Source organism: Echinops telfairi, unplaced genomic scaffold (genome assembly GCF_000313985.2).
Source record: "Echinops telfairi isolate 266 unplaced genomic scaffold, ASM31398v2 ScPeMD7_3533;HRSCAF=4204_1, whole genome shotgun sequence".
Lineage (NCBI taxonomy): Eukaryota > Metazoa > Chordata > Mammalia > Afrosoricida > Tenrecidae > Echinops > Echinops telfairi.
Genome location: NW_022107432.1, coordinates 31,913,577 through 31,925,617, shown reverse-complemented (window position 1 = coordinate 31,925,617; position 12,041 = coordinate 31,913,577). Strand labels below are relative to the sequence as shown.

The window sequence follows — 12,041 nt, the reverse complement described above, 5'->3', positions numbered from 1 at the left end:
AAAAAAAAAAAAGAAAGAAAGAAAATATTAAGATTTTGCATAGTGATGAGATTTAGAAAGTACATGTAAGATGTTCTTTTCCGCGAAAGGAAAACATAACGACATAAAACGTGTATGTATAACAACAGGGTGGGAGAAATCATGCTGGTTCCTATTATGACCAAAGTCTTTTACTTTCTCTCTTAAAAAAACAACCAGGCCATCACCCAGAAGTGGATTCTGACTCATACCAACAGGGTAAGTTCTTCAGCCTGGAGCTCTTCACTGGAGTTGTAAAGCCCTGTCTTTCTCCCTCAGAGCAGTTGGTGGTTCCGAACTGCTGACCTTGCAGTAAGCAGCCCAAAGAGTAACCCTCTATGCCACCGAGGCTTGATTTCTCTCCACTTCACTTTATTCCCTAATGAAGTGAAAGACTCAAGAGTTGTTCTGATTGCCTCACAACCCCATGACAGCTACAACTAGCACGCGCGACACTAACTACAGAGTGCAAAAGCGAAACAAGCAAACAAAACATTAGTGTTCTAATAGAAAAAAGAAGTTAAAAGCAAGATACATTCTCCGGTGAAACTTTTAAAAACATCCTTGTGAGGGCAGGGGAAGACGTCGGACAGTGTAACTTATGACAAAACAACAATAATTTGTGAATTATGGAGGGTTCATGAGGGAGGGGGGAGTGGGGAGGGAGGGGGAAAATGGGCAGCTGATACTAGGGGCTAGAGTAGAAGGCAAATGTTTTGAGAATGATGAGGGCAACGAATGTACATATGTGCTTGACACAATGGATGGATGTATGGATTGTGATAAGAATTGTACGAGCCCCCAATAAAATATTTTTTTAAAAGGAACAGTAACAGAAATATAATATTTTAATCTATCAATAATGAAACAATTTTTTAAAAATCCTCGTTGCCAATAGAAACATTTTTTTCTATGTAAAAATAAATCATTTTTTCAATTGTGCTAGACACTTTCCCCATCTTTAAAAAAAATTGTTTATTGGAAAGGGGGAACCAATTACAAGGATCTACATATAACCTCCTCCCTGGGGGTCGGACAACAGGAAAGTGGGTGAAGGGAGATGTTGGACAGGGCAAGATATGACAAAATAATAATAATTTATAAATTATCAAGGGTTCATGAGGGAGTGGGGAGGGAGGGAAAAAACAAGGACCTGATGTCAGGGGCTTAGGTGGAGAGCAAATGTTTTGAGAATGATGAGGGTAATGAGTATACAAATGTGCTTTACACAACTGATGTATGTATGGATTGTGATGAGTTATATGAGCCCCTAATAAAATGATTTTTTTTTAAAGGTGAACATTAAGAAAAAAATCGTTTAATTGATCATTAGCTGGCGTTGGTATATTGAAATGTTGCATTAAAACAGGAACCCATTTTCACACCCTGAGGAGAGAGAGACAGCCTAGTGAGTCCTATCTAACTGGGACCTGCAGGACCCCAGCTTTCCCACCCATAATCTGGAATTAAAAATAAGCCTCAGAGTTGGGAAGAAAATGGGAAAATGTCTATAGGAGGCCTCAGACAACATAATCCACTATTTCCAAGCCCATCCCCGAATGCTTTTCCCAACTTTCTTTCCGGGTAGCAGATGTGCCTCTAAGCCATTCTTCTCTGGAGACGCACCTTTAAGACTCCTCTGTCCTTCTTAGAGGTGATATCCTCTCCTCGGTCCGCAACAGCAGCAGCCGGGCTCTCTCCATTGTTCTGGGCTCCCTCATCAGTAGTCATTGTCTTTTATGAGTAGAAAACCTGATGAGAAAACCAAAAAAACATAGCTCAGTGATGAAAAATATTACTTTTGTATTCATGGTAAGTACTCTTGGGAACTGAGCTTCACCCAACCGAAGGTTTATTTCTAGCCAATAAGGTTAGCCATTGAGATCGAAGATCAAAACATTTGCTAAGCGCAAGTAACGATGGGATCGTTCATGTGAATTAAGTAGCCTACTCCGCAAAAAAGCCCAAACTCAATATGAGTTGATGCCAGAGCAGGGCAGGACAGCCAGGGTGAGTTTCCAGGACTGTACCTTTTTATGGGGCTAGAGAGCCCCGTCTTTCTTCTGTGAAGCGGCGAGGAGTTTCGAACTGCTGACTTTGCAGTTCAACTCATAACACTCTGTCACCAAGGCCTTTCTAAAGTCCTTCAAGTTCCCACCCAGTTTGGTCCCCAAGTAGAGAAAGGGAAAAGTCAGGATTGCTGGTGATTATACACCCAAGGATGAGAGATGGAGATGCAGATCGCTTAAGCGCTTTGAAAATGTCCCTTTCCAGCAGCTGAATTCTTGACAAAAAAATCAGAACAGATTGGATTATCCGGCGTCGTACTGCCATTGAGTTGCTTTTGACTCATGGTGACCTTAAGAACTGACAATAAATCACAGTGATCAGTTGAACAAGCTTTAGTCTGAGACCTGGCTCCGGCAGTATCAGTTTGCCCTTTGCAAAATTACCTCATCCCCCTGAACCATGGTTTTTCATCTGTAAAATGAAGTTAAGTACACTTTCCAGAAATACTGTGAGGCATGAATGACACCAAAGTCGACCTTATTAAAAATAGTCTTATCCTTTTCTGTAGTTTCTTAGCATGTCCCTCAATTTTTCTAAGTAGACACAGCTTACATCCCATCTCCTACTGCAGGCATCCTCAAACTACGACCCGACCCGCGGGCCACATGTGGCCCGCTGAGGACATTTATCTGGCCCGCCAGGTGTTTTTGCCCCATTTGTCTTTTTACTTCAAAATAAGATATGTGCAGTGTGCATAGGAATTCATTCATAGTTTTTTTTTAAAACTATAGTCCGATCCTCCAACGAGTCTGAGGGACAGTGAACTGGCCCCCTGTTTTAAAAGTTTGAGGACCCCTGTCCTACTGGATTTTTAAAATCCTCGAGAGTAAGGGGCATGCTTTATTTACTCTTATCTAGATTCACTTAGAATGCCTCCACTTTTGAGACTGGTGAGAGAAACGGACAAGAACTGGAATCAAAGAATGTCCATGTTCTGCTCCTATCGCCAAACCATGGTCTTTTCAGTCACCTCCTATGCATGCAAACGCTGGACAAGGAATAAGGAAAACTGAGAGTGATCCTTTTTAATTATAATGTTGGTGATAAATACTGAGTATACCAGGGACTGGCAGAAGAACAAACAAATCTGTCTTGGAAGAAGTGCAGGCAAATTGTTCCTTAAAAGTTAAGATGGCAAGACTTCACCTCATATATGTTGGACATGGTATCAGGAGAGACCAGGCCCTGGAAAAAGACCCCATGCTTTGAAGGTCAGAGAAAAAAGGAAGACTGGTAAGGAGATGGACGGACAAGATGGCTGCAACAATGGGCCCAAAGGTAATAACAAGTATGAAGCTAGATTGGGGTCATTTGCCTACAGAGTCAAAAAGAGCTACTTTGCATTGGTGAACTTTATCTTACGGAGACAACTGACAATCAGACAAGTAAAACACATATGGGTGTTTCAACTCACTTCCAGCTGACCTAACTCTACTTTATGTCAACAAAGGCATGAATCAAACTTGGCTGTGCCCAAAAATTTTCAAAAACACAACAGAACAAGGGCTAAGCCCCTTTGCACTCATCTCTAGAATAGTTTATACCAAATAACAGCAACAGCAAAAATAATTTCAAATGCTTGGCTCAGAATACGTAAAAGGCCCAAACAAACTGTTCTCAAGCAAACCACGAAAATTAAGTACCTAGCTATACATGGTGCTGGGCTGGATAACCAGGAAGACCACATGGGCAGGGTTGGCTCCCAGGTTATAACTGAATTTTCTGGTGCATAGAACCATGAAAACGATTCTCCAAAAACGCAGGGGGAAAGACCTGTTAAAGCCTTTGTGGGTCACAGGAAAAATGTACTCAAACCTCCCAAATTCTAAGGGCTTCACAGTCACACTGCCACCCATCGAGAGACTGCTGGGTAAACTCTGGTTTAAAGCACTGAGCAAATTAAAACCATCAGGCGAAAAGCTTTTTGACAACACGTCTCAATGCACCACACAATCTCCCTGCACCACTCCCCTGACCATCTATTATTAAACAAAAACAAGTTCCGAAGAAATGATCTGAGTGATACACGTTTAAGAGGCTGCAAGTCCTCATCATGACCCTGTGCATCACCAACAGTGAGCCCAGCTGCTACTATGGTGCCTCCTGATGTGCCGGAACGGGAAGCAGACAGCACGCCCAATGTGGTGTTCCTATAAAACATATCTAACCTGAAATTAACCAAGAACAAAGAAATACATTAAGTGGAAATTCTCTACGACAATCAACCAAACCCAACCCACTGCCATCGAGTCAATTCTGACTCAGTGACCTTGAGGGTCCGCGTGCTCAATGTTGGCGTATGAGAGACGCAGGTGACTACCCGGGTTCTATCCAGAGTAGAACCGCCCCGCTGGGTTGCTGAGACTCTGAGTCTACAGCAGTGGACAGTCTCATCGTTTCTCAGTGAAGTAGCCGGCGCGTTCCAACCTCTGACATTGTGACTAGCAGCTATGGTTACATAGCCCACTTTAGACTGGAGGACAATAAAGAGACATGATAACCAAATACAACGTGAGCCTAGGCTGACTACAAGATTTAAAAAAACTCAAAAACACAGCCACCGAGCTGATTCCAACTCAGAAGGACCTTAACGGGCAGCAACAGGGGATGTCAGTTCACGGGCAGTTTAAAGGCCAAGAAATCAAGACCAGCTAAGATCACACGCCTCGCCAAAGAGGGGCAGTGACAAACAGCCTGTTAAGGGGTAAGTTAATTAAATATTTGACCAGTATGACCTGAAGATGATGTTATAAAGAGCCAACGGCCCTTGACAGAAAGACACACACACACACCCCACCCCCGCATCAGGTTTCTGAAGCTGCGAATCTTTCAGGAGCAGACAGTGCCACCTGTCTCTGGCAGACTCACAGGTTAGTGCCTACCTGACCCTGCCGCCAGGGATGCGGGGAACAAAACGCTACAAAGGGCAATTCTCGGAGAACTGGAAACACTTGGACAAGCAAATTATATATTAAGATAGTACTGCATCATGTTCACTTCCTGGAATGTGATAGGGTAGTACAGTTCTATGTAGATTAATATCCTTGTTCTTAGGAGGTACACGCTTGGATGGATTGGGGGATGAAGTGTCATCGTGTGTGCCACTTGCTTTCAGAAAAAAATGTCTCCAAAAACCTCAACTACAAACAAAGCATTGAGCAAGAATGGCTTCAACCTATCCGAAGGCAATGCTTTTCTCTGTAATGCTCACCATCTGATGTTCTGCTAAATTTCTAAATGTAAGTATAGTCAATCAAATACCATTTTCTTCCTCAGTATTATAATAATGAGCCTCTATCAGATCCCACGGCTAATCGTACTCATTGGAGAAACACGGGGAGCTTACCCCTTGAGATCAGGAGCAAGACTGGTAAACTCACTCTGACCACAGCCGTTCGACAGTGTATTGAAAACCATAGGCAAGAAAACCACCCAACTGCGGAAGGACAAAACAAAACTCCGGCTCACAGATGACATCGATGCCATACATAAAACTCCCAAAGAATCAACAAGAAATCCGGTAGCGCTAGTAAATTCATCCAGCTAAGTGGCAGGGCACAAGACAAACACACAAAAGTCAGCTGGGTCTCTCGTACGCCAACAGCGAGCAGCTGAGAGAGAAATCAAGAAACAATTCCACCGACAACGGCATCTGAAGAATGACATGCTCGGAAAACTGTAACCAGACGTGGAAATGTGGACACTGGAAACCACGAAACATTGCTCACATGAAACAAAAACTCAGTAAATGGAAGTCTTAATAGCGTTAAGATGCCAACACCAGTACAAAAGCAATCCAGGACATTCAATGCCACCCTATCAAAATCCCAACAACCTTGTCTGCCAAAATTAAAAAGCCAGTCTTCAAATGTATAGGAAATTTCAAGGGGCCAAAGGGATCCTGAGCCAGAAGAAAGGCATATGCATACAGCTCATGATGAGAAAATATTATCCAACTGTGGCATCAAAATAGCCTGGCCCTGGTCAGGTAACAGGCACATAGATCACTGAAAGAGAACCGAGCGTCTAGATACCAATGCATACATTTATGGCCAATCGATTTTTGACAAGAGTGCTAAGACTATCCAATGAGGAACGAATACTCTTTAATAAATGGTGCTGGTCTAAAATTGATTGAGGTGATGATTGTACAACTCTTCTTCATATGACTGAACTGTTGACTTGTATGATGTGTGGATGAACAATAAAACCATTTTTAAAATAATAAAAGTTAAAAATGTATGTTTTAATAAATGGTGCTGGGATGACTGACTATCCACCCACCAAAGAGTGAAACTGGGCGCACACCTCACATTGCACATGTAAGTTAATTCAGAATAGACCCAACTCTGAATTTAACAGCTAAACGGTCAGAGCACACACAGGACCCAGGAAGAATGCTTCAAGCCCTCGCAGCTTGGTGCGATGTCAGAGGCTGGCTCTCTTCACACATGTGAAGTCCAGGTGAAGAAGGGTAGCACAAATCAAGATAAAAACAAGGAAACTTTCCTGAAATATTTCCTTTAACAATAAATTTGAATCCAGAAATGGGTTTAGGGGCTCCCACTAAATCCTAGCTCCCACTTAAGAACAATTAGTTCTTACATCATGGCCCTGCTCCATATACTCGCCCTCAGGAAGGGAATAAAGAAGATAAGGGTGCTATAGCAAGTGTGGTGAAGAAATTAGATGGTGCCTGACTACCAGATAAAATAATAGCATCTGGGGTCTTAAAGGCTTGTCTCCAAACAAGCAGCCCTCTAACTGAGATGTCAACTAAGTCCACATGGAAGAAGCACACCATCATCAGTCACCGGAGGTCTGTAAATCACATAATCTGAACTCAAAGGAGGGATTCGTATTAGAGGCTAAATTGGGAGAATCCAGTTTGCAGAAGGCTATGGGTGACAGTGGGAGCCCAAGATTCATCTGTGGGAACGACGTAGGAAACAAGCCTCTGGTGATCTCCCTCTCTCCACAATTGAGGGACGGGAGGGTGGGGTTACTACAGAGTACTTTAGAGAGATGTGTACAGAAGATCAAAGGGATCGACCTGACTTGAACAGTTATTGATCCTCCCTCTGATGCACGCTGGACCTGATCCAGTTTTCAACATTTCCTGTATTTTTGTTGTGTTTTACCTTTGTTCAGATTAGGTTTTATCTCAGAAGTGTTATATCATTGGCGGTCCCACTTGAAGCTGTGTTCTACATTTTTCTGTGTTTCCGTAAATGAAACCCAGGATGGATGAAGCTATAAGGCCAGCAAGTAGAATAAGGGTTGTTTATTTTGTTTGTTTGTTTGTTTTTGGAGGGGGATTGGGGGGGCAGTAAAAGGGAGATGATGTCAAGGATTCCAGGAAAGAAAAGAATATTTGGAAACTGATTGTGGGAGCAATTGTACAATACTGCTTGACATGATTGAACTATGGAGTGATCTGTATTCACTCCCAATTAATAATATGTTTTAAAAATAAATGGATAAATAAAAGAAAAAATAAATCTGGAAGGACACAAATAAATAAATCGATAGGTAGGTAGATAAACTGAATTGCCCAAGTATTTCCTCCACTCTGGTTCCAGTTATGTTATTTGGGGTAGAAATGTTTGTTTATAAGCAAAACATAATTCAAAGACCTTTTCTTTCTCCATCTAGTATTATATGAAAAAGTCAATGAAATCAGAGGATCCCTAAAAACCTACAAGACACACTGAAAAAGCTTCACTGTTTTCATAAGAGAGCCTTATCTTCTGTACCCCACCCCAACCTAGGTTTATTCTGGATTTAAAATCACTATGTATATTAATGGATATTAATCTAGGAGAAGGTTTTGTGTATTGAACTGCCCAAAGGGGCAAAATAGTTACCCAGTACGAGAAGGACACACAGCGCCTTCTGTTACGGACATGACAGGTAAGCAAGTTCGCTCGAAAGTGCTAGTCGGCCAACACCCGAGACCTAACAGGAAAATAAAAGTACGCCTAATATTTCACCAGGGGTGTACTGAAAACTCCTGTCAGCATAACTGTCAGATTGCCCCCAATGGGAAGTGATTCGAAAGCCTTACCCACTAATTCCTCACCTATATTACTTACTGTGCGTTCCTTCTCTCTGTTACGACATGGGTATCGGGCACCGATTATCCCACTAGGGGACAGGAAAGTTTCCAAGAGAGAAAAAAAAAATACAGGAACTGGCTACTTTGACACCAAAGTCGCAGCATTCGTTCTGTGCACCAAGGATGTCTGACCACACAGGCTCTCTGTATCCACAACCACAAAGCACACACGCAGGAAGAAACCGCCGAGAAGGGGGCCTCGTGCGCTAGGGCTTGTAAAGAGCTTAATTTTGAAATGATCCATGTTAGAATGGACTAGAAAGCCCTCCATCCAAGACATTGGACAGTGTAAGACATGACAAAATAATAATAATGTATAAATTATCAAGGGTTCATGAGGGAAGGGGAAAGGGGGAGCGGACAGGGGGGAGCAGTTGGGGGGATGAGGAGTTGATACCAAGGGCTCAAGTAGAAAGCAAATGTTTTGAGAATAATGATGGCAACAGATGTACAAATGTGCTTGACACAATGGATGGATGGATTGTGATAAGAGTTGAACGAGCCCCCAATAAATGATTAAAAAAAAAAAAAGAAAGCCTTCCTTCCTTTTCAACCCTAGACCCTCTCCAACTTTCAAGCACAGTAACATAAGAGTAGTTATCCAATTTTGGACAAGATATACATTTTTAAAAAGAGACACACGTGCACACAGCAAACACACACAGACTTCAAACAAATAAAGCAATTTACCCGTTGTCCTCAAATCATTTCCAACTTCCTCTAGCCTGCAAGGCAGGGAGGAACTGCCTGGGAGTAAATCTTAATGGAAACAGACAACCTCCTCTTCCTCCCACAGAACCACTGGTGAGCTCGAACCGCCACTTAGCAGCTGAGCCCTGACCATGGACCACGGAAAACTAAAACACCAAAACCAACCTCACTGCCGTCACATCAATTCCAACTCCTGGCTACCCTATGGTGCCTGGGGGTTCCAAGAATGTAACTCTTGGTGGAAGAAGAAAGTCACATCTGTCTCCCGAAAAGAGGCTGGTAGTTTTGAACTGCTGACCTTGAGGGTCACCGCGCAACATGGAAGCCCTTTGCCACTGGGGCCCCGACTATGCACCACTCGGCTCCATCTATAAACAACTGCACCCTGTATTTATGCACCGGGTAATTTCCTTCCTCCACCTATGGAGAGGAATGGGGAGAAGGAGAGGATACTCTTATTCCCACTCATACATTTTCTCTTTTTTCTTTTCATAGAGGAACCTTGGCCAGGGTAGACAGAATTTCATGGGTGGAGTCGTTAGTCAGACTTAACTTTTTTTTCCCTCCTTAACCATCCTTCCTTCCCCTTCCCGGCAAACCCGCAGTGCTCTGAATCAGACCCGTGTACCTGCCGACTGCTGGGTTCGTTCTCCTGGGACCACAGTGAAGACAGAAGAGGTACGAAGATCCCGGATGGAACCACTGCCTTTTCGCTACAAATGATTTCCTCCCTATGAGTTCAATGCATACTACATCTGGGTAAATTCACTTTTCTTCCCCAGTATAAATAACGACTGGAGAAAGCCAAAGTGAAGTAGGCCAAATGATCGTTAGCTTTGTCTCTCAGTGCTTACCTGTTATGTCATCACTCCATTCCGACTCAGGGTGACCCCAGGTGTTGGATGAGCTATTTTTCTCAGATAAGTAGAAGGCAACCCCATTGCCTTCCTGAACAGGTCTTTCTCCCACAGGGCCACTAGGTAGGTTCGCATCTTCGTGCACAAGATACCATTGTGTGTCCCACCCCCCACCTTAGTTATTAAAGACAAAAAATAAATTACTGCCATCGAGTCTTTTCCAACTAACAGTGATCCTATGTGGCAGAGTAGAACACCCCCTGCTGAGTTTCCAATACTATAAATCTTTATGGACGCAGAAAGCCTCATTTTTCTCCCGTGGAGTGGCTGGTGAATTTGAACCATACACCATGTGGTTAGCAGCCCAATGCTACCACAGTGCCTTCATTAGTCATTAGGGAAATGCAAATATAAATTGTAGTGAGATACTACTTTATCCCCACTAGGATAGTGATCAGAACAGGGGGTGAAAAGACGTTGGGTGAAGATGTAGAGACAGTGGATGGTAAAATGGAACCACTGCTGTAGAAAAGTCTGATGGTGCTTCAAAAAGTTAAACAGAAATACCTATTACCCAGCAACTCCATTGCTAGGTATACACCCCAAAACTCAAAAGCACGGACTCAAACAGATATGTGCGCACCAATGCTCAATGCAGCATTATGCACACTATCCCAAAGGTGGAAACAATCGAGGTTTCCGTCAACTGATAAGTGAGTAATCAAATTGTCGAACCTGGAACATACAATGGGCTTTAATCCCAGCATTAAACTGAATGAAGTTTGAATACACACTAGGACATGGATGAACCTTGAAAACAGGGTAAGTGAAATAAGCCAAACACAAAAAGACAACTACAATATTGTCCCATTGATATGTAGGATCTAGAACAGATGGATCGAGAAAGCGGCTTAGTGGTTACCACGAACTGGGGGAGCTGTTGCTTAATAGGTACAGAGTGTCTGTTTGGAAGTGATGAAAAGTTTGAGAAACAAATAATGGCGATGGTTACAAAACCTTGTGGGTTTCATTAATGGCACTTAATTGTACAATCGAAAGTGGTTACAATGACAAATTTTGTTTATACTTTAATACAATAAAAATATTATAAAATTTTTGTTAAGTGAACCCGATATAGATGATTCTGGCATTTTTCCATCCTAACCAAACTCATTCAGTAAAAAAATAAATTTAAATTTCTTAGCAATTTTGAGCAGAAACGGTGAAGAACACATATAGAGATTAAAATACCTTAAAATATATTTAAGGTACCTTAAAATATAGATTAAAATACTTAAAAAATATTTAAAGTACCTTAAAATATAGAGATTAACATACAATAAACTGCACAAATTTGAAGTATATAATTAGGTAAGTTTAGGCTATTCCAGGACTTATGCATTTTCATATACATTTTTTTCATCCCACAACTTATACACATTTTGCTTCATGACATAAATTATAATCCCTTCAATGTAACGGCACTCTTTCCACTTCCTCCCGGGATTCTAATTTCCATCTATTCTTCTTTCCTGCTCTATTTTGCCTTCGGAGCTTAGTATTTAGTAAATGCTGCCCTTTTTGGTCTCGTTTGGGGTAATTGTTCTAGGGAGTTTTTCATCAGTGCTACTTGTGATAGTTAGATGTATTGTGCCAACCTGGCCAATAGGAGGAATATGGGGGCGGAGATTACTCGGGTCGCAGTTTGATTGGAGGGTTAATCGATAAATGGCTCTGCAGGCCCACCCCTGTTTCTCTTGCTCTCTGGTGATTGGGCCAGTGCGCTGCTGCTTTAGCTAGTTCTCTCCCTCAACCTGTGCGCTACGCTACCTGTGGGTCAAGACAACCTGTGGATCTTGCCGCTAGAGCTTGAGACTCTTTCAAGACCTGCTTGGCCAGCTGCTGGTGTGCACATCACTTGAGCTTGAGGCTGGTGGATCCTGTCACCTTACCTCGCTAAACTCCCAGGCTACTGACTGTTGCTGACCCACCCTGCGTCTGTCTGCTGCCTGCGGGCAGACTCTGTCTGTGTTGTCTGAGGGAAGACTCCGCTGTCTGCTTCCTTGACCTTGGACCAAAGCCTCCTCCTTGATTTCAAGGACTTTCAGTATATTAACTGTTCCACAAGCCCTCTGTACTGCTGTGTGGACTAATTAGCTGCTATATGCCTTCTCGCTATATAAACCTATCCATCCATCCGTGTGTGTGTGTGTGTGTGTGTGTGTGTGTGTGTGTGTGTCCTGGTTTTGTTTCTTGTGGACTAATTA

The 12,041-nt window shown here is 42.6% G+C and overlaps 1 protein-coding gene across 1 annotated transcript in view; it reads right to left on the bottom strand.

Annotated features, from left to right (window-relative positions):
* Positions 1–1,765, bottom strand: part of FKBP5 (FKBP prolyl isomerase 5) — a 65,939-nt gene extending 64,174 nt beyond the window's left edge. The window contains exon 1 of the mRNA XM_004710725.2: positions 1,645–1,765. Coding sequence (XP_004710782.1) covers positions 1,645–1,749 — 105 coding nt within the window. The 5' untranslated portion in view covers positions 1,750–1,765. The remainder of the gene's footprint in view (positions 1–1,644) is intronic.
* Between the last annotated feature and the right edge of the window lie 10,276 nt (positions 1,766–12,041).